Genomic DNA, 20,761 nt, shown 5'->3' with positions numbered 1-20,761 from the left:
TCTGTAAAAATAGCATTAAAATGTGCCAAAGGTAACATAATTTAGACCTGAAAAAGTGCTAAGATCCCAAGAGGGTCTATTTATTTATTTATTTTTATTTTTTGCTTGTTTTAGTTGTATTAGAAGCAAAACCAAGCAAGAAATGGATTTCTTGTTTGATGCTTATGAACTAATAGAGAAAGCAGAACAGCTGAAGATGGCCTCATTCCATCATTACTGGCCACCAGCCTCAGCTGGACTACTTACTTCCTGTTCTTCCATGAAAGCTGATTCTCCAGCATCTTTTTTTGAGGAGTGGACCTTTGTAGCTCTTCCTTTTTAAAGCTCTGTGTGTACTTGCAGTATCGGAATCAATTACTGCAATTCTCTGTGAGTTGGAATCACCCCAGCTTTGAAACCTTGGAAATAAATTATAGATTTTAGACATACCTATTCTTTCTTCATATTCAGAGCTATACAAGGATGGAATGCTATATTTCAGAAGCAGTGGTTCCCAGTCTTTAAATATTTTCAAGCGAAGGCCAGAGAGCCACTTGGTTGTCTGTGTGTTCTCCAACCCTGATTGCCTGTAATTCTAAATTTAAAACTCTGGATTGAAATTAAGAACAAATATTTCATCATGTGTCTCAATTCCTAGCATATTTTTGCCATGTCTAAATGCAAGATATTAGGAAATAAAGAAGCCAGTCCTGTAGCCATAAAAACTCCCTTGAACCTTCCCCTTCGAATGAGACTAGAAAGGGTAGCTGGAGGGTCCGACTAGAGTCCAGTTCTATTCATTGTATAGCCCAGGAGAGTATCCTCATCACATTAGTAAGCTTCTCTTGTCCGCTATCCAGAGCTGTTTGCTTTATGACTGCTATCATCCTGAATCAGCAAATCCATATTTTTAAGTACCTGCCTGTTCATTGTAGGCCTCCTAAGTTCATAGAATTACTAAGATGTGGTCAGCAAGTCCTGGTAGCACGACAATGACCTGTTGTACACTTTTCCTCACCAACTTTGAGTGGTAGGAGATTTAGTAAAACTAGGAACCATTAGTAAATTTCTGTTCCCTCTATCTCTAATTCAGCTGAATAATGAATATCATGACAAATATTTTCTCTTTTAATGATAGTAATGAGGATGAGTAATATAGATTTGGAGCACTTTCTTGAATTATAATATTCTTTAATCTCAACTATTTATGAAGTATATGTCAAGCAAAAGTTCTGAAACCAAAACAAGGGGTTCACTTAATAGTAAAATGAGACAAAGATTAAGAAAAGAGTATATAGTATAATGTGGCTTTTTATTCTAATTGTATTTACTTAGAAGCATTCAGAATGTCAACAGAACAGCTGCAACTTTATTTTTTTGCAATTATAGAGTGGTATTCGGTTAACAGAACAACAGTTATTTCCTATAAGCTGCATCAGAGACAATGAAAATGAAAATGCTACCATCACCATATATAACTAATTTGTGCTGTGCACCAAGAAGAACCTGCTTTAAATTTCCATGCCAATTTACAACCCCCATACTGTATCAGGCAGGGTTAGTGGCTATTGAAAATACCACCAGGACAGGGCTATCTAAAGACACATTCGGTAGTGTGTTAACTATACAAAAAAAGACACTGTACAGTTTAAAAACAAGTCTTACACAGCCTTACATTTCAATTTTTTTCTTTAAAAGGAGTGAGTTGTGTACAAGGGGGTTAAATACTTTATAGACAAGAAAAAAAACTGTGCTAGAACCAACTTATTCATCATCATCATCTTCTTCTTAATCTTCCTCCTCTTCCTCATCCTCTTCATCTTCCTTGTCTTCCTCTCCTCTTCCTTCTTTTTCTTTTTTCAGCCTTGACAACTCCCCCTTTTTCTTTTCTTTTTTTTTTTTTTTTTGTATTTTTCTGAAGTTGAAAACGGGGAGGCAGTCAGACAGACTCCTGCATGTGCCCGACCGAGATCCACCCGACATGCCCACCAGGGGGGCGACGCTCTGCCCATCTGGGGTGTTGCTCTGTTGCAACCAGAGCCATTCTAGTGCCTGAGGCAGAGGCCACAGAGCCATCCTCAGCGCCCGGGCCAACTTTGCTCCAATGGAGCCTTGGCTGCGGGAGGGGAAGAGAGAGACAGAGAAGAAGGAGAGGGGGAGGGGTGGAGAAGCAGATGGACGCTTCTCCTGTGTGCCCTGGCCGGGAATCAAACCCGGGACTTCTGCACGCCAGGCCGATGCTCTACCACTGAGCCAACCAGCCAGGGCCGACAACTCCCTTTTTGGCCGCATTAGGCTTTCCTTTAGCTCGGTATGCAGCGATATCCTTTTCATATTTCTCCTTCAGCTTAGCAGCCTTCTCATAAGGCTGCTTGTCGTCTGCAGCAGTGTTATTCCACATCTCTCCCGGCTTCTTTGCAGCATCACCAATGGACAGGCCAGGGTGCTCTCCTTTGACTTCTGGGCGATACTCAGAACAAAACAAGAAAAAGGCCGAAGGAGGCCTTTTGAGTGCATTGGGATCCTTGAACTTCTTTTTTGTTTCCCCTTTAGGGGGGATATAAGTTTTCATTTCTCTTTCATAACAGGCCTTGTCAACCTTTGCCATGTCTTCAAATTTTCCTTTCTCTTTAGCAGACATGTTCTTCCACCTCTCTGAGCACTTCTTAGAAAACTCTGAGAAGTTGACTGAAACATCTGGGTGCTTCTTCTTGTGCTCCTCCTGCAAGCTTGCACAAAGAAAGCATATGATGACATTTTGCCTCTCAGCTTCTTAGACTCTCCTTTGCCCATGTTTGGTTCCTTTTCCTCAGCGAGCGCAGAGTTGCCCAGTGCCCGTCCAGCTCGCACTTGCCCCGGCACTGTCTCTATGGAGCTCAGTGTACTGCAGTGGCTGTGAGAGCGGGAGCCAAACGCCTAATGTGGCATTTAAAATAAAATCAGGCAGATTTAATGGCAGGCGCACCAGGTGCATACCCTGGGCTCCAACTTCTGAAGGGCCCCACAATTCCCCAACTTTACACTTTTTTTCTAATGACAAGGGTCCAAAATCCGCCTTAACCGACCTTAATCCACCTCTGATTAAAATGTGTTTTACAGATTCCTAATTTTTCATTTGTTGGACTAAATCTTTCTTAGTTTTCTGCCTTCATATTCTTGGTCTTAAAAATGTCTAACTGCCCCCCCAAAAATAATTGTCAAGTTACAAAATAATAGATAGGAAATAGAAAATAAAGTCTTAAAAATGAAGTATTAGCCCTGGCTGGTGGCTCAATGGATAGAGCGTTGGCCCGGCTATAGACAGCTCAGGTTTGATTCCCTGTCAGGGCACACAGGAGAAGCGACTCTCTGCTTCTCCACCCCTTCCTCTCCCTCTGCTCTCCCTTTTCTACTCCTGCAGCCAGTGGCTCCATTGGTTTGAATGTGGCCCCAGGTGCTGAGGATAGCTCTGTTGGAGCACATCAGCCCCAAGCAGGCTGAAAATAACTTAGTACTTAAGCATCAGTCCCAGATGGAGTTGCCAAGTGGATCCTGCAGTGCATGCACTATTTCCCCTCCTCACTATCTCCCCTCCTCTCGCCACCCCCCAAAATGAAATATTACCAGAAATTAAATAAAAAGTAAATACCAAGTTACCATTTTTCCTGTTAAGAGTGTTTTTTTTATTTCAAAAGTATAACATCTTTATTATAGAAAATAAAGAAATACAAATAAGGCCCCGCCTGTTAGCTCAGTAGGTTAAGAGCGTCATCCCAAAACAAGAAGGTTGTGGGTTCAGTACTCAATCAGGGCACACACGGGAAGCAACCAAAGAATGCATGACTGAGTGGAACAACAAATGCTTCTTTCCCCCTTCCCCTCTCTCTCCCTTCCTGTCTCTCCCTTCTTCTCTCTGTCTCTAAAAAAAAAAAAAAATCAGTAAAAATTAAGCCCTGGCTAATAGCTTGGGGGGTTGGAGCATTGTCCTGGACTGTGGAGGTTGCTGGTTTGAGTTCCTCCCTGGTCAGGGCACATCATATACAGGAGCAGCTTGATGTTCCTGTCTCTCAGGAAAGGGAAAAAAATAAATATTTTTAAAAAAAGAAATTTGAATAAGAGAAAAGATGTCACAGTGACAACACAAATTAACATCTTGTGATATAGATGTCATTCTTTTTCCTGTTCATGTCTAAAACTTAAGAATCTCCTATTAATGTACACTTTAATTTCTTGTCATTATAAGTAATGCCACAATAAACATCCTGCATATTAATCTTATTTTTGCATCTCTGAATATTTTATTAGGATTAGTTCCTAGAACAGCTATTGCTGAGTCAAAGCATATTGCATTTTTAAGGCTTTTGATGATCTTTTGCCAAATTGCTGACCAGAGATTGAATGTAGAAAATGTATGACAGTATTGGTTTTTGCATTCTCGAAACACATTGTTTATATTGTTTTCTTTTTTTCTTTTTTTTTAATTTAAGTGAGAGGAGGGATGATAGACAGACTCCTGCATATATCCCAACTAGGATCCACCTGGCAATACCTGGCTGGGGCCATGCTCGCAACGAGCTATTTTTAACACCTAAGGCAGAAGCTCCACAGAGCCATCCTCAGCACCAAGGGCCAATGTGCTCAAATCAATTGAGCCATGGCTGCAGGAGGAGAAGGGGGGGGTGAAGAGGGAGAAGCAGATGGTCGCTTCTTCTTTGTGCTCTGACCGTGAATTGAACCTGGGACTTCTACACTCTGGGCCAATACTCTACCACTGAGCCAACCAGCCAGGGCCATTATGTTGTTTTCTTATTGTTTTAATTTGTACTTCTTTGACTAATGGAACACATTTTATATGTCTCAACAAAATACCATAAATTAAAGAAAAATCTTTATTGTTATTTATAAGATAAAACAAACATACACATACCCCTAAATGTTCACAAAAGGAAAGCAGTTAAATAAAAACTATGATACTCCTAAACAATAAATTGCAGCTTTTAAAACATTAAGTATGCCAAATATTTTAACTCAGTGTTTTTCAATCACCTGTCCAAGGACCAGTCTGCCAGAAATTTCATGCTGGTCTGTCTGCAAAAGAGTTAAGAACCCTGATGTATGAAGATTATAGATCTGATGATTTTAGTCAAATTCACTTCTGCTCAGAGTGATTTCTGCCTTAGTGGTCCCCGAAGTAATTCTCCTGTTTTCACCGGTCCCAAAGTGTAAAAAGGTTGAAAACCACAACTTTAACTGACATAGAAAAAATATGTATTCTATAATATTACTAAGATCTTAGAATAGTAAATTTTATGTTTAATCTTATCTCTATAATGCTCTTTACATTTACATGGGGGGAAAAACCTAAAAGGAAAAATATTTGTCAAAAGTTACAAAATAATAGATAGGAAATAGAAAATAATTGCCACCAAATGTAATTGCTTCTGTGTGGCAATAGGTGGTTTTTAGTATTTTCCACATTTTTACAGTTAATATTTTTATCACATTTGTGAAGAAAACACATTTTTGTTAAGTATACTGCATAGAAGAGTACAGGAGAGGAGAGGAAACTATCCACCTGGAATTTGTGTAGCATACATTCTAAAGATAATAGTAAACATTTGATATTGAAACAGGGAAGTGTATAGAAAACATAAATAAGATTCTGGTAAGCAGTTAATCATCCAGTTGTCAAAATTTTAAAAAGTTTCACATACTTGAGGGCTGACAGTGGTTGAATCCCCTGAAAATACAATGTTTATCGTTTTGTTTTGTTTTTTCCTTTGTAGGTTGCTGCTGTTGACCTTCTGGTCCCTGGAGTTGGAGAGCTCTTTGGAGGAAGTCTGAGAGAGGAACGGTACCATTTCTTAGAGCAGCGACTGGCCAGGTATTGGTCAGACCTAAAAGAAACAAAAATCAGAAATTTGGGGATGAGACTCTTAAAGGCAGTCATGACAGTATAACAGAAGTGAAGCTCAGATTCAAAGTGACCTTGACAATTTGTTACTTGACCTTTCTCAGTTTGCCTTTCTTAAAGAATGAAACTGTGACCTGGCCGGGTGGCTCAGTTGGTTGGATCTCCGTCTCATGCGCCAAACTTGCGCGTTCCATTCCGGGTCAGGGCACACAAGAGTCAGCCAGTGAATGCATCAACAGTGGGGTAACAAATCAGTGTTCCTCTCTCCTGTCCTCTGTCTCTAAAAATAAATTCATTTTAAAACTGAAATTGTTACATGAAACAAGGCCACAATAGAAGTTGTCCGCTATTGTATGTGTCTCTTCCTATGGATATGGATTTTTAAACAGTTAGTGCAGAAAAGGAGAGGGAGATTTTCCCCTTAAAGCTTGTTCTTCATTTTTATTTTTCTGTTCTCTATGTTCTTTTCTTTTTACTCTAAATTATGACACCTAAAGGGACATAAAGACAGACTTGAACCAGGGAAAGAATAAAGGTGGAAAAACAAAGAGACTAAAAATATCTGTTAAGCTAGCATTTGGGATAAGCATTTTTCTTCAGGTTTTCTACATTGTGTAAGGGTCTTGATATAGCTATTTGAATAACCTTATTTTAACTTGCTGTTTGAGACCTGGGAAATGAATCTGTAAACACACAGAAAATGTTTTGGAGAAGAAAAGCAGGGAATCGTGTTTCTAATTGAACTACCACTCCTTTATATGCATGATCTGCCAGCATACCACAGAGACTTCCTAAACTAACCAAGGCTGTAAACCTCTGTTTGCCATGGTTTCCACTTTTGCCGTGGCAGTCTTTTTTTTTTTTTTTTTTTTTTTTTTTTTTTTAATAAATTTTTATTGATGTTAATGGGATGACATTAATAATTCAGGGTACATATATTCAAAGAAAACATGTCTAGGTTATTTTGTCATTAAATTATGTTGCATACCCCTCACCCAGAGTCTGATTGTCCTCCGTCATCCTCTGTCTAGTTTTCTCTGTGCCCCTCCCCCTCCCCCTAACTCTCCCTCCCTCCCTCCTGCGTCCTCCCTCCCCCCACCCCTGGTAACCACCACTCTCTTGTCCATGTCTCTTAGTCTCGTTTTTATGTTCCACCAATGTATGGAATCATGTAGTTCTTGTTTTTTTCTGATTTACTTATTTCACTCCGTATAATGTTATCAAGATCCCACCATTTTGCTGTAAATGATCTGATGTCATCATTTCTTATGGCTGAGTAGTATTCCATAGTGTATATGTGCCACATCTTCTTTATCCAGTCTTCTATTGAAGGGCTTTTTGGTTGTTTCCATGTCTTGGCCACTGTGAACAGTGCTGCAATGAACATGGGGCTACATGTGTCTTTACGTATCAATGATTCTGAGGTTTTGGGGTATATACCCAGTAGAGGGATTGCTGGGTCATAAGGTAGTTCTATTTGCAGTTTTTTGAGGAACCACCATACTTTCCTCCATAATGGTTGTACTACTTTACAGTCCCACCAACAGTGTATGAGGGTTCCTTTTTCTCCACAGCCTCTCCAACATTTGCTATTGTCCGTCTTGTTGATAATAGCTAATCTAACAGGGGTGAGGTGGTATCTCATTGTAGTTTTGATTTGCATTTCTCTAATAACTAATGAAGCTGAGCATCTTTTCATATATCTGTTGGCCATTTGTATTTCTTCCTGGGAGAAGTGTCTGTTCATGTCTTCTTCCCATTTTTTTATTGGATTGTTTGTTTGTTTGTTGTTGAGTTTTATGAGTTCTTTGTAAATTTTGGATATTAGGCCCTTATCTGAGCTATTGTTTGAAAATATCAGTTCCCATTTAGTTGGCTTTCTGTTTATTTTGATATCAGTTTCTCTTGCTGAGCAAAAACTTTTTATTCTGATGTAGTCCCATTCATTTATCTTTGCCTTCACTTCTCTTGCCATTGGAGTCAAGTTCATAAAATGTTCTTTAAAACCCAGGTCCATGAGTTGAGTACCTATGTCTTCTTCTATGTACTTTATTGTTTCAGATCTTATATTTAGGTCTTTGATCCATTTTGAATTAATTTTAGTACACGGGGACAGGCTGTAGTCGAGTTTCATTCTTTTGCATGTGGCTTTCCAGTTTTCCCAACACCATTTGTTGAAGAGGCTTTCTTTTCTCCATTTTGTGTTGTTGGCCCCCTTATCAAAGATTATTTGACCATATATATGTGGTTTTATTTCTGGGCTTTCTATTCTGTTCCATTGGTCTGAGTGTCTATTTTTCTGCCAATACCATACAGTTTTGATTATTGTGGCTCTATAATATAGTTTAAAGTCAGGTATTGTAATGCCCCCAGCTTCATTCTTTTTCCTTAGGATTGCTTTAGCTATTCGGGGTTTTTTATAGTTCCATATAAATCTTATGATTTTTTGTTCCATTTCTTTAAAAAATGTCATAGGAATTTTGATGGGAATTGCATTAAATTTATATATTACTTTGGGTAATATGGCCATTTTAATTATATTTATTCTTCCTATCCAAGAACAAGGAATATTTTTCCATCTCATTGTGTCTTTTTCTATTTCTCTTAGCAATGCCTTGTAGTTTTCATTATATAGGTCCTTTACATTCTTTGTTATGTTTATTCCTAGGTATTTTATTTTTTTTGTTGCAATCGTGAAGGGGATTATTTTTTTGAGTTCGTTTTCTAATATTTCATTGTTGGCATATAGAAAGGCTATGGACTTTTGTATGTTGATTTTGTATCCTGCGACCTTACTGTATTGGTTTATTGTTTCGAGTAATCTTTTTGTGGAGTCCTTTGGGTTTTCGATGTATAGGATCATATCATCAGCAAAAAGTGATACCTTTACTTCTTCTTTTCCGATGTGGATGCCTTTTATTTCTTTGTCTTGTCTGATTGCTCTGGCCAGAACTTCTAGCACCACGTTAAATAAGAGTGGAGAGAGTGGACAACCCTGTCTTGTTCCTGATTTAAGGTGGAAAGTCCTCAGTTTTACGCCATTTAATATGATGTTGGCTGATGGTTTATCATATATGGCCTTTATCATGTTGAGATATTTTCCTTCTATACCCATTTTGTTGAGAGTCTTAAACATAAAATTGTGTTGTATTTTATCGAAAGCCTTTTCTGCGTCTATTGATAAGATCATGTGGTTTTTGTTCTTTGTTTTGTTGATATGGTGTATTACGTTAACCGTTTTACGTATGTTGAACCATCCTTGAGATTCTGGGATGAATCCCACTTGATCATGATGTATTATTTTTTTTATATGTTGTTGTATTCGATTTGCCAGTATTTTGTTTAGTATTTTAGCATCTGTATTCATTAGAGATATTGGTCTGTAGTTTTCTTTCTTTGTGCCATCCTTGCCTGGTTTTGGTATGAGGGTTATGTTGGCCTCATAAAATGTGTTTGGAAGTATTGCTTCTTCTTCAATTTTTTGGAAGACTTTGAGTAGAATAGGAACCAAGTCTTCTTTGAATGTTTGATAGAATTCACTAGTATAACCGTCTGGGCCTGGACTTTTATTTTTGGGGAGGTTTTTAATAGTTTTTTCTATTTCCTCCCTGCTGATTGGTCTGTTTAGGCTTTCTGCTTCTTCATGACTCAGTTTAGGAAGGTTGTATTGTTCTAGGAATTTATCCATTTCTTCTAGATTGTTGTATTTGGTGGCATATAGTTTTTCATAGTATTCTACAATAATTCTTTGTATATCTATGATGTCTGTGGTGATTTCTCCTCTTTCATTTTGGATTTTATTTATTTGAGTCCTGCGTCTTTTTTCCTTAGTGAGTCTTGCCAAGGGTTTGTCAATTTTGTTGATCTTTTCAAAGAACCAGCTCCTTGTTTTATTGATTTTTTCTATAGTTTTTCTGTTCTCTATTTCATTTATTTCTGCTCTGATTTTTATTATCTCCTTTCTTCGGCTGGTTTTGGGTTGTCTTTGTTCTTCTTTTTCTAGTTCCTTAAGGTGTGAAGTTAAGTGGCTTACTTCGGCTCTCTCTTGTTTGTTCATATAGGCCTGAAGTGATATGAACTTTCCTCTTATTACTGCTTTTGCTGCATCCCAGAGATTCTGATATGTCGTATTTTCATTTTCATTTGTCTGTATATATCTTTTGATCTCTGCACTTATTTCTTCTTTGACCCATTCATTTTTTAGAAGTATGTTGTTTAGTTTCCATAATTTTGTGGGTTTTTCCCCCTCTTTTTTACAGTTGAATTCTAGTTTCAAGGCTTTATGATCAGAGAATATGCTTGGTACAATTTCAATTTTTCTAAATTTGCTGATATTGTCTTTATGGCCCAACATATGGTCAATTCTTGAGAATGTTCCATGTACACTAGAGAAAAATGTATACTCTGTCGCTTTGGGATGAAGTGTCCTGTAGATGTCTATCATATCGAGGTGTTGTAATATTTCGTTTAAGGCCACTATATCTTTATTGATTCTCTGTTTGGATGACCGATCTAGAGCCGTCAGCGGTGTATTGAGGTCTCCAAGTATGATTGTATTTTTGTCAGTTTTTGTTTTAAGGTCAATAAGTAGCTGTCTTATATATTTTGGTGCTCCTTGGTTTGGTGCGTATATATTAAGGATTGTTATGTCTTCTTGATTCAGTGTCCCCTTAATCATTATGAAATGACCATTTTTGTCTCTGAGTACTTTTTCTGTCTTGTAGTCAGCATTATCAGATATGAGTATTGCTACACCTGCTTTTTTTTGGGTGTTGTTTGCTTGGAGTATTGTTTTCCAGCCTTTCACTTTGAATTTGTTTTTATCCTTGTTGCTTAGATGAGTTTCTTGTAGGCAGCATACAGTTGGATTTTCTTTTTTAATCCATTCTGCTACTCTGTGTCTTTTTATTGGTAAGTTTAATCCATTTACATTTAGTGTAATTATTGACACTTGTGGGTTCCCTATTGCCATTTTATAAATTGCTTTCTGTTAGTTTTGTATCTTGTTTGATTCTTCTCTTTTGTTTTTCTATCATTTGTTTTTGTTTGTTTGTATTCCATACTTCTTTCCTCTGTTGCTACCTTTTTTAAGTCAAGTGTTTTTGTGGTGGTTTTTTCAAGGGTGGTTACCATTAAGTAATGAAAAGGGTACCTACCATATTCATTGTAGTACCCTTTCTTATGAGTATTTCTGCGCTTCATCGTCCTTTGCTACTGTTAATCTTCATCCTTTCTCCCCTTTTTTTTCTTTTGTTGTCACAGTTTAAGTTTGGTTTTATTGTTTTCTTGGTGGAGCTGTTACTTGGGGTTCTGTTTTCTTTTGTTCTTTGAATCTGGTTGGAAAACCCCCTTTAGTATTTCCTGGAGTGGGGGCTTTCTGCTGATAAATTCTCTCATCTTTTCTGTATTTGTGAATGTTTTTATATCTCCTTCGTACTTGAAGGATAGCTTTGATGGGTATAGTATTCTTGGCTGAAAGTTCCTCTCTTTCAGGGCTTTGAATATTGGGGTCCACTCTCTTCTAGCTTGTAGAGTTTCTGCTGAGAAGTCTGATGATAATCTAATAGGTCTTCCTTTATATGTTGTATTCTTCTTTTCCCTGGCTGCCTTGAGAATTTTTTCTTTGTCATTGGTTTGTGTCATCTTCATTATGATGTGCCTTGGAGTGGGTTTGTTGGGGTTAAGAAAACTCGGTGTTCTGTTTGCTTCTTGAATTTGAGGCTTTAGTTCTTTCCACAGGCTTGGGAAGTTCTCATCTATTATTTGTTTAAGTATATTCTCCATTCCATTTTCTCTCTCTTCTCCCTCTGATATACCTATTATTCTTATGTTATTCTTTCTGATGGAGTCAGACAATTCCTGTAGGATTTTCTCGTTTTTTATTATTTTTGAGTCTCTTTCTTCTTCTCTCTGTTGTGCCTCAAGTTGCTTGTCTTCTATTTCACTAATCCTATCTTCTATCTGGGCTGTTCTATTAGCTAAGCTTGTTATCTCGTTTTTCAGTTCGTGAATTGAGTTTTTCATTTCTGTTTGATTTGTTTTTATAGTTTCAATTTCCTTGGTAATATATTCTTTGTGATCGCTGAGTTGTTTTCTGATTTCCCTAAATTGCCTTTCTGTGTTTTCTTGTATATCTCTGAGTATTTTTAAGATTTCTATTTTAAATTCTCTGTCATTTGGCTCCAAGGCTTCCAGTAAGCTAAATCTTTTCTCCATAGATTTTTCCACATCTATTTGTGTTACCTCTCTATCTTTTGTATCCATAATATTCGATTTCCTTTTTCTTATTGGCATCTGAAGGTGGTCTTGTTGATATTCTTAATTAAAATTAATAAAGAATAAAAAGGGAAAAAAAAGAAAAAAATAATAATAAAAAAATAAAAAACAAAAAAACAAAAAACACTCCACACACACAAAAAGTAATGATGTATTATTTCCCCCTTTTTTCTTTCTTCTCCTTCCCTCCTCTCACCTCTTTAGGTAAATATCGTGATGACCTGTGAATTATATTATGCTAAATGGAACAAAAATTGCCTATAATGGAGGGCCTGATTTGGGGTGAAGAGTTCAAGGTGCAAAAAAGGGAGTAGGGACCTACTAAATGCAAAAAAAAAAAAAAAAAAAAAAAAAAAAAAAAAAAAAAAAAAAAAAAAAAAAAAGGAGGATATCTTAGACAAGCATCAAATGATTTGCTTGTAAGTGATGGTCGACTAAAAGATATAATGAGAGGGATAAGAGGGAAACAGAAAAAAGGAGAGAAAAAATAATATTTAAAGAAGAAAAAAAATAAAAATAAGTAAAAATTTGTTGTATTAAGTGGAGTGAAGACTAAATACAATGGAGACTTTGGGTTGGGAGGAATGCTAGTGAGTTAAAAAGCAATGTAAAAAGTACCCAAAATGCCACAAAAACAAACAAATAAAGGAAAACCAAGAACAAAAGCAGAAAAAAAAAAAAAAAAAAAAAAGAACAAACAACAAAAACAAAAAAAACTTTAGTCCCAAATTAAATAATTTGTTCGTAATTGAGGATTAAATGAGAGGAAAAGTAAAAGGAGAAAAGAAGGAACGAATAGAAAGGAAAAAATAAGAAAAAGAGAGAAACAAAGGAAGAAAAAAAGGAAAGGGAGAAAAAACAAAAAGAAAACAAAAGGGGAGAGAGTGAGAGTTAAGGGTTTTGGAGTGTAACCCTAAGGGAGAGTAAGGATGAAGAAAAGAAATAAAATGTAACACTTATGGGTAGTGTAGTTCAAGAAAAGGGTAGCATAAGATGGGCAGAGAATAAATGGACCGAGGTGGAGGAAATACAAATAAAGACAATAAGAAAGAAGAGAGAAACACAACAACAAAGAATTAGTGGAACAAGTTATAAAGTCTGTGGATTTTTCTTGATTTTGAGAGGTTAACTTCTTCCTTTTTCTTTTCTCTCCCTCTTCCTGGTCGGTTACTCTGTACCCCAGGTTCTGCCCCTGTGTCACGCTTAGGTAGGGATTTGCAGTTGATGGGATTCTATGGCAATGTCATATAATTGGCTTTAGTCTCACTGGTAGTCAAGGCTTGTTGGCGTTTGTAGAAGAAGATGCACTATTCGCTGCTTGCTATATAGATCTTAATATCTGCCAAGTCCCTCTTGTTAGGTATATCCCTGAATATAGAGGCTCTGTCAATCAGAAGTTGCCCCCGCCCCTTTAGCGAAAGGCAGTGAAAAATATTATGCCTCTTGTCTTGGATCGCTGAACTGGGAGAGATCTTATCAATTAGAGCCCTGTGGGTGCGTAGATTTTGTGGGTTTAGCTAATTTCAGTGATTGGATCCGCAGCTGTGCTCCAGAGAGTATTTCAGGCTGCCTGCGCGCCCCTATCCCAACGCTTGATTGTTAGCTCGAATGGCTGGGTGAGGTGCCCCGTCCACGGAGAGAATCTCCTGACTAGGAAAGACAGGTTTGGCGCCCCTCCTGGACTGCGTCACGGGGCGCGCGCGTGCACGGCTTCTCAGAACACGCCAGTGGTGGCCGGCACTCCCGGGGACGCGGGGCTCGCGCACGCGGCTTCTCAGAGCACGCCGGTGGTGGCCGCTACTCCCCGGGACGGGACGGGGCTCGGGGAGCGGGCGCGCGGCTTCCCAGAGCACGCCGGTGGTGGCCTGCACTCCCCGGGATGCGGCTTGGGGCGCGAGCACGCGGCTTCTCCGAGCACGCCGGTGGTTGCTGGCACTCCCCGGGGCGCGCGGGCGCGCGGCTTCCCAGAGCACGCCGGTGGTGGCCGGCACTCCCCGGGATGCGGCTCGGGGCGCGAGCACGCGGCTTCTCCGAGCACGCCGGTGGTTGCGGGCACTCCCCGGGACGCGGGGCGCGGGCGTGCACGCGGTTTCTCAGAGCACGCCGGTGGTTGCGGGCACTCCCTGGGACGTGGGTCGGGGCGCGCACGCGGTTTCTCAGAGCACGCCGGTGGTTGCGGGCACTCCCCGGGACGCGGGGCGCGGGCGCGCGGCTTCTCAGAGCACAGAGCACGCCGGTGGTTGCCGGCACTCCCTGGGACGTGGATGGGGCGCGCCTGTGGCTTCTCAGAGCACAGAGCACGCCGGTGGTTGCCGGCTCTCCCTGGGACGTGGCTCGGGGCGCTGGGACGCGGCTCGGGGCGCTGGGACGCGGCTCGGGGCGCGCGCGCGCGCCGGGCTTTTCAGAGCACGCCGGTGGTTGCCGGCACTCCCCGGGACGCGGCGGGGGCAGCTGCACGTGTGGGTTTACTCACCCCAGGCGTATTCCCTCCTGGGCAACAGTCCCTCTGCTTTCAGTGTGGATGCTCCGAGGATAAATTTTTCTGCTTCTAGTTGACAAATTTGTTGAGATTTTGGGGAGGTCTGTCGGACGTGCTGCTCACGGCGCCATTTCCGTGACGTCACTCCTATGGCAGTCTTTTTAAAAAAGGTTTTTCCATGTTAAAGGCATAATCCTTCTCTCCAGATAATGCCGGTTTTCCTAGTAACCTGGAAAAGCCATAATTGTTTGAAAATATCCTGCTAAATTAGCCATTTGTAAGGCCTTCTTTTCCTAATGGAGAAATGCTTTAAAAGTTGATGTTTCCAAGTCCCACCCTATAAATCTGTTGGGTAACTTTGTTTTATAATCCTAATTACTTGAACTGCTCTATTTGGCTAGAGTCCAGAAGAAAGGAGATAACTATGTTCTGGGAGGACTCTCCTTTATCAGTTAAGAGTACTAACTCCTTACTACAACCATAATGTTAGAAAGTCCTGGGAAAATCATGAAACTGAAGTAAAGGTCAAAGTCCTTAGATGGAAAGAATTTAAATTTTCTCTGGATTTTTTTTTTAAGCACAATAAAAATCACATATGGCAAGAAACCTCATCTGTTGAAAGATTAATTGGTCTGTTTTCTTTGCCTGCTTCCTTCCTTCAGGAAACTTTTCTCATAACATTAAATGTTTACCTAATATCTGATAATATCCAAATTTATCTCTCCTAATGAAATGGATATGTGTTTCTCTCTTTCACGGGTCTGTGACTTCTGTTTATGTGCTCTGATTTTTCTGTATTTGAGTTTTTCATCATCTGATCACTTCAGTTACACTGTGGTCCCAAACACTTTTTTAAAGGACAGAAATTAATTTTAATGAGTACTAAGAGCTTAAAATTTTTACACTTAATTGGTAAAAACAATTAGCAGTCATATTATTAAGGTAGCCTCAGAGTCTGTATTATCATTTTAACATTACAGAATGAAAGGTTGTATCTGTTTTTCCCTTATTTGTGTGTGCCTCCCAACAACCTCCAGTAACAGTAATAGTGCTCTTCTTATGTCACAGGACAATTCATTTATCTCAAATGAATCCCTTCTTTTGGGCCCTGGACCATACTTTCTTTCTATGGCATTTACTAACCATACTACTTATTTGATAATACCTTGGACTATTGTTTAACTCACCTTTCTTACCATATAGTAAAGGTAGATTGCATGCTCCTTGACTAGATTGCATGTTACTTGAGACCACAAGTTTTGGTGTGTACTTTTTTGCAAAAAAACACACAACCCAGAACAAATGTTTGGTGGTTAGAGTATTTTCCTTCCTGACATTCTCTGAAAGAATTTTGTTGTATTCCTTTTACAGGTCAGGACTGACAGAAGCCTACCAATGGTAAGAATGAGCTCCCTAGTGAGTCTTACTCTAGCTGTTGATCTGAACATTACATAGTTTTTACTTGTAATCCTAAGGTACTATGAAAAAGTATTAAAAACAATGAACAGGCTCTCAGAAGATAACTTACTCCTTTTGAGTCCTTGAAAAAGAGTAATAATAATGGCTGCCATTTATTTATTACTTACTGCGTGTCAGATAACTGTTAAAATTTTGTGTGTATTATCTTACCAGCTTACCACGCTGTGAGTTAGGTACTGTTCTTATCCCTTTTTCACTGCCCCTGCAGAGCTGAAGCCTGGAGATGTTAACTAACTTAACTAAGAGCACACAGCTAGAAGCACAGAGCTGGGACTCTGTTCCTAACCGTTATGCTTCAGTTTCCCTATGTGTGAAATCAGGGGCTTGGACTAAGTGACCCCTGTAAGTGATCCTCACCAACTGTAGAAGTCTAAGCTGCCAGTGGAAGGTCACCTGTCTGCATTCATACAGTTCCTTCTCCAAAGTTATTCTGATTTTCTTCCCTTCTACCCCTTCTTCAGGTACTTTTCAATGTCTGCAAATTTTCTGTAATAGCACTCCTTTAGGATCTTTGTATAATAATATCAACAATATTATTAATTCTTCACCAGTCCTCAGGAGAAGGAAGAGTCAAATTTCACACTTGCCTTTTGGTAATGAAGGAGCTAGATTTCAAAAATGCAGAAAGCCTAAAATTGGGTTCAAGTAATGGGCCTTGAATGCCTTTGGGTTTTTTTTTTTTACCAGTAATAACTTTAGGCAGATTTAATCTCTGAATCTAGGTTTTCTTGGCTAAAAAGTGGAATGTACTATCTACTTCATAGGGTTATTGTAAGGTGAAATGAAACAGTATAGTGTAAGTACGTAGAGTAGAAGCTTATAAATACTAGTTTCCTCCCCCTCCCCCCCGCCTGTCCCTTTCTTTCCTTTATTCTGAGCTTTGCCAGTAGGTAGAAACCTTGAACAATTATCAAACTGATTGATCAAACTTATACAATTTTACCTCAGTTTCTGTCTACCAGATAATATCCATAGTGTGTAAAAACTGGCTAAATTCAAATTTTAATTATTGGTTAAGTAAGTTTAGGCCTTTTCTGGTCTTTACTAATCATTTTAACACTATTCTTTTCCCAAATAAATAAAGTTTTCAAACTGTTAAGACCTCTGAATATAAATATTATTCAAATCTCCTTTCTTTTAAATGGTTATCATAGTATTTGAAAGGTAAGAGGCGTTTTAAAAATCTTCAAGTCTGTGTCTCTGCTAGTGTTCCATCCACTATTAGTGGCCACTCCAGGTGTCTAAGAATTTACTCACTTCCTATTTCTACATGCCATATGCAAATAAAATCTGTAACTAGTTCCACAAATTTTGTACCATCTCTTCTATAATCTGGCTACCCCGGAATCAATTTAACAACAATCCACCCAATACATAATTCATTAGAAGACCTGTTTCTTAGAAGTGGATTTTTCCATCTACTAAAGCAAAGGCATGAAAAATGCTGACTGTAATTGCCAGACATTTATACCAGTGTTTTGACATTGATATACGAGAAATTTAGAGCCACCTAAAACTGTTGCTGGACTTCTGGCTGCCAGCTCAGATCCTGCAGGTGTTTGTGGCAGGTGGTTTGATTTGCCCTTGATCTTATTTTCTCACTAACTCAAAGTATACCCTGCCCCCATGCCTTATAAACTTAAAGTTAAGTCAGTTACCAAAATTTCAGTTACTTAAGACTGTGTACCACTCATTTTTCCTGATGGTTCTTACTAATCTGGAGTTTTACTCTAGATATTCCTGTTTATAGCTCTCTCACTTGGTTCTAACCCACCTACTTGCAATTCATCCTTTATTTTAGAAGGGTAAGTACTTAATCTTAACCACATAAAATACGACAAATATATGTAGCCATCGTTAACAGTTGGAAAACAGGTGATAGTCCTTGTCCTTGAGGAGCCAAATGACTGCTGACTGCGGCACTGAAGTTCTATTCTGGAACGGATTTTACAAACCATTCAAGAGCTATAAACTTGTTTTAGTCAATATTATATAACTCAAGAATTCTCCAAATGACATAAAAATATTTACAGACTCTTTCTTCTCCTCTTTTTTTCTAAAAAAGCTGGTATATTGGAATCTGAATTTGAATCATGGCTGTTTTGTTTTCTAGCCATTTCTAGCTGTCTTAAGTGGGACTAGAATGTTTATGGGTGGGCTGCAGAGGCTCCAAAAAATGACTCAGACATCTTCCACTGTGCTTAAAGCAGAGAACTGGAAGTTTCTCCTCATTCTAGAACCTAAGAGTATATTTTAGTACCTTCAAACAATAGATCTTTTTGTATAATAAGCATTTACTCCAGAGTAGACACTGGGGATAAAAGGTTGAATAAAATGCAGTTCCTGCCCTTGATGTAGCATACAGTCTAATCTAGGATGGCCTATCTTGTCATTTATCAGGCAAAACTCTTCACTCTCCTCTGTTGTATTGAACAATATGATTTCAGTAAGAAAAAGGAGAGTATTATTAACATACTAAGAAATATGAAAGGAATATATTTTGAAGAAAATTAGTAAACTTATTAGAAATTTTTCTGTAGCCTGATGAGGCCGTTTTTCTTTATATAATTGAATAAATAACTTAAAAGATAAAGGACTGGCCCTGGCTGGTGGCTCAGTGGATAGTGTGTTGGCCTGGCAAATGAACATCCAGGGTTCGATTCTTGGTCAGGGCCCACAGGAGAAGCAATCATCTGCTTCTCTCCTCAGCCCTCTCCCCTTTCTCTCTTCTCTTCCCCTCCCACAGCCAGTGGCTCCATTGGTTCAACCATGGCCCTGGGCATTGTGGATATCTTAGTTGGTCCCAGCATCAGCCTCAGGCACTAAAAATAGCTTCGTATACAAGCGTGGCTCCAGAGGGGTTGCCACGTGCATCCTAGTCAGGCTGCATGCAGGAGTCTCTCTCACTATCCTCCCTCTTCTCACATTAAAAAAAGAAAAGACAAAGGACCAAGTAACTAAAGTTCATGAATGAATGACAGGTTTTGCTATTGTTTGTCTGGATAACACTGAACAGATCGCTTTACCTTCTCTGTGTCCTTCATCTGTCTTTGGAAGGAAAAGACTGGTCTACCACAATGATGTTAATAATAACAAATGATTAAGCAATACTTTGAAACATAAATTCTATTATAAAATCTGAACTGATACAGCATTTATAGGTGATGATTCTCTGTTTTTCAAAATCAGGTATCTGGACCTCCGTCGATTTGGATCTGTACCACATGGAGGTTTTGGGATGGGATTTGAACGCTATCTGCAGTGCATCTTGGGAATTGACAATATCAAAGATGTTATCCCTTTTCCAAGATTTACTCATTCATGTCTTTTATAGCTGAAAACTGGATAAGGAAAAGCACCTGAGCCAGAGGTGCTGCATGTGAACGTGTAGACAGGAAAACTCGTTTGGATTTTAGAAATGCAGAAGTTTTCAAAATGTACTTATTATACCATAACGTATAACATGAAAAATAAAAGTGATCATGATTTTCTTATAAAGCTGAGGGCATTTAATGGAAAAATGAGCTCTCTCAAGAAGAGGTGCTTATAGTAAGTAGAATCTCAAATCTAGTATGTCAATTAAGAAGTGAATAAATTGAACTAGTTTCAAAGGCCCTTTCAAACTCTGAGAGGATGAGATAGTATATTTTACTTTGTCTTTCATGATTGTATCACTGCCTGTGTGACCTTTGAAAAACAATTAGTAACTAAAAATAAAATGTTGTTGTATCTTTTCTTTCTTGCCATTTAACCTGTGATTAATGCCCATCTTATTCTCAATGCTTTACTAAACATTACAGAAGAAAACATTCCTTCTTTGAGTCTTGAGTTAATAAACTTGCTATTCTGAATTGAAATTTTCTTTCATCAGACTGAGTGAAAAATATCATTTACTGTTGTTCCTCAATAAAATGGATATAGAAAGAAAGTACCTTAACATAATAAAGGCCATATATGACAAACCCTCAGCTAATATCATTCTTAGTAGTGAAAAACTGGCCTGACCAGGCGGTGGCGCAGTGGATAGAGCATCAGACTGGACGCAGAGGAACCAGGTTCAAGACCCTGAGGTCGCCAGCTTGAGTGCAGGCTTATTGGGTTTGAGCAAGGCTCACTAGTGTGAGCCCAAGGTCGCTGGCTTGAGCAAGGGGTCACTTGGTCTGCTGTACTCCCCTCCCCGTTAAGGCACATATGAGAAATCAATCATGAACAACTAAGGAACTGCAATGAAGAATTGATGTTTCTCATCTCTCTCCCTTCCTGTCTGTCTGTCTCTATCTGTCCCTCTCTCTGAATCTCTCTGTTTCTGCCAAAAAAAAAAGTGAAAACCTGAAATATTTCCCTGTAAGATGAGCAACAAAACAAGGATGCCCACTCTCACTACTATTACTCAACACAGTTCTGGAAGTTCAAGCCATAGCAATCAGGCAGAAGAAATAAAAAGCATCCCAGTAGCAAATGAAGAAGTAAATCTCACTATTTGCAGATGACATGACTCTATATATTGAAAACTCTAAAGATTCCACCAAAAGATTTAGAAACAGTAAAAAAGTACTACATTAAAATTGCAGTATACAAAATCAATGTACAAACATCCATTGCTTTCCTATATACTAACAATGAAATAACAGAAAAAGAAATAAAACTCATTTGCA

At 38.7% G+C, this 20,761-nt stretch overlaps 1 protein-coding gene and 1 pseudogene across 2 annotated transcripts in view; one reads left to right on the top strand and one right to left on the bottom strand.

The window, feature by feature from the left end:
• NARS2 (asparaginyl-tRNA synthetase 2, mitochondrial) overlaps window positions 1-19,788 on the top strand; it is a 168,891-nt gene extending 149,103 nt beyond the window's left edge. For both annotated transcript variants that reach the window (XM_066369540.1, XM_066369531.1), the window contains 3 exons: window positions 5,745-5,842; window positions 15,999-16,025; window positions 19,296-19,788. In XM_066369540.1, the coding sequence (XP_066225637.1) occupies window positions 5,745-5,842; window positions 15,999-16,025; window positions 19,296-19,440 (270 nt within the window). In that variant the 3' untranslated portion in view covers window positions 19,441-19,788. The remainder of the gene's footprint in view (window positions 1-5,744; window positions 5,843-15,998; window positions 16,026-19,295) is intronic.
• LOC136388897 (high mobility group protein B1-like) lies at window positions 1,454-2,814 on the bottom strand (annotated as a pseudogene).
• Window positions 19,789-20,761: the final 973 nt, after the last annotated feature.

This window comes from Saccopteryx leptura, chromosome 1, assembly GCF_036850995.1.
Source record: "Saccopteryx leptura isolate mSacLep1 chromosome 1, mSacLep1_pri_phased_curated, whole genome shotgun sequence".
NCBI lineage: Eukaryota > Metazoa > Chordata > Mammalia > Chiroptera > Emballonuridae > Saccopteryx > Saccopteryx leptura.
Note: the sequence above shows the minus strand (reverse complement) of the source record. Positions and strands in the feature narration are given on the sequence as shown.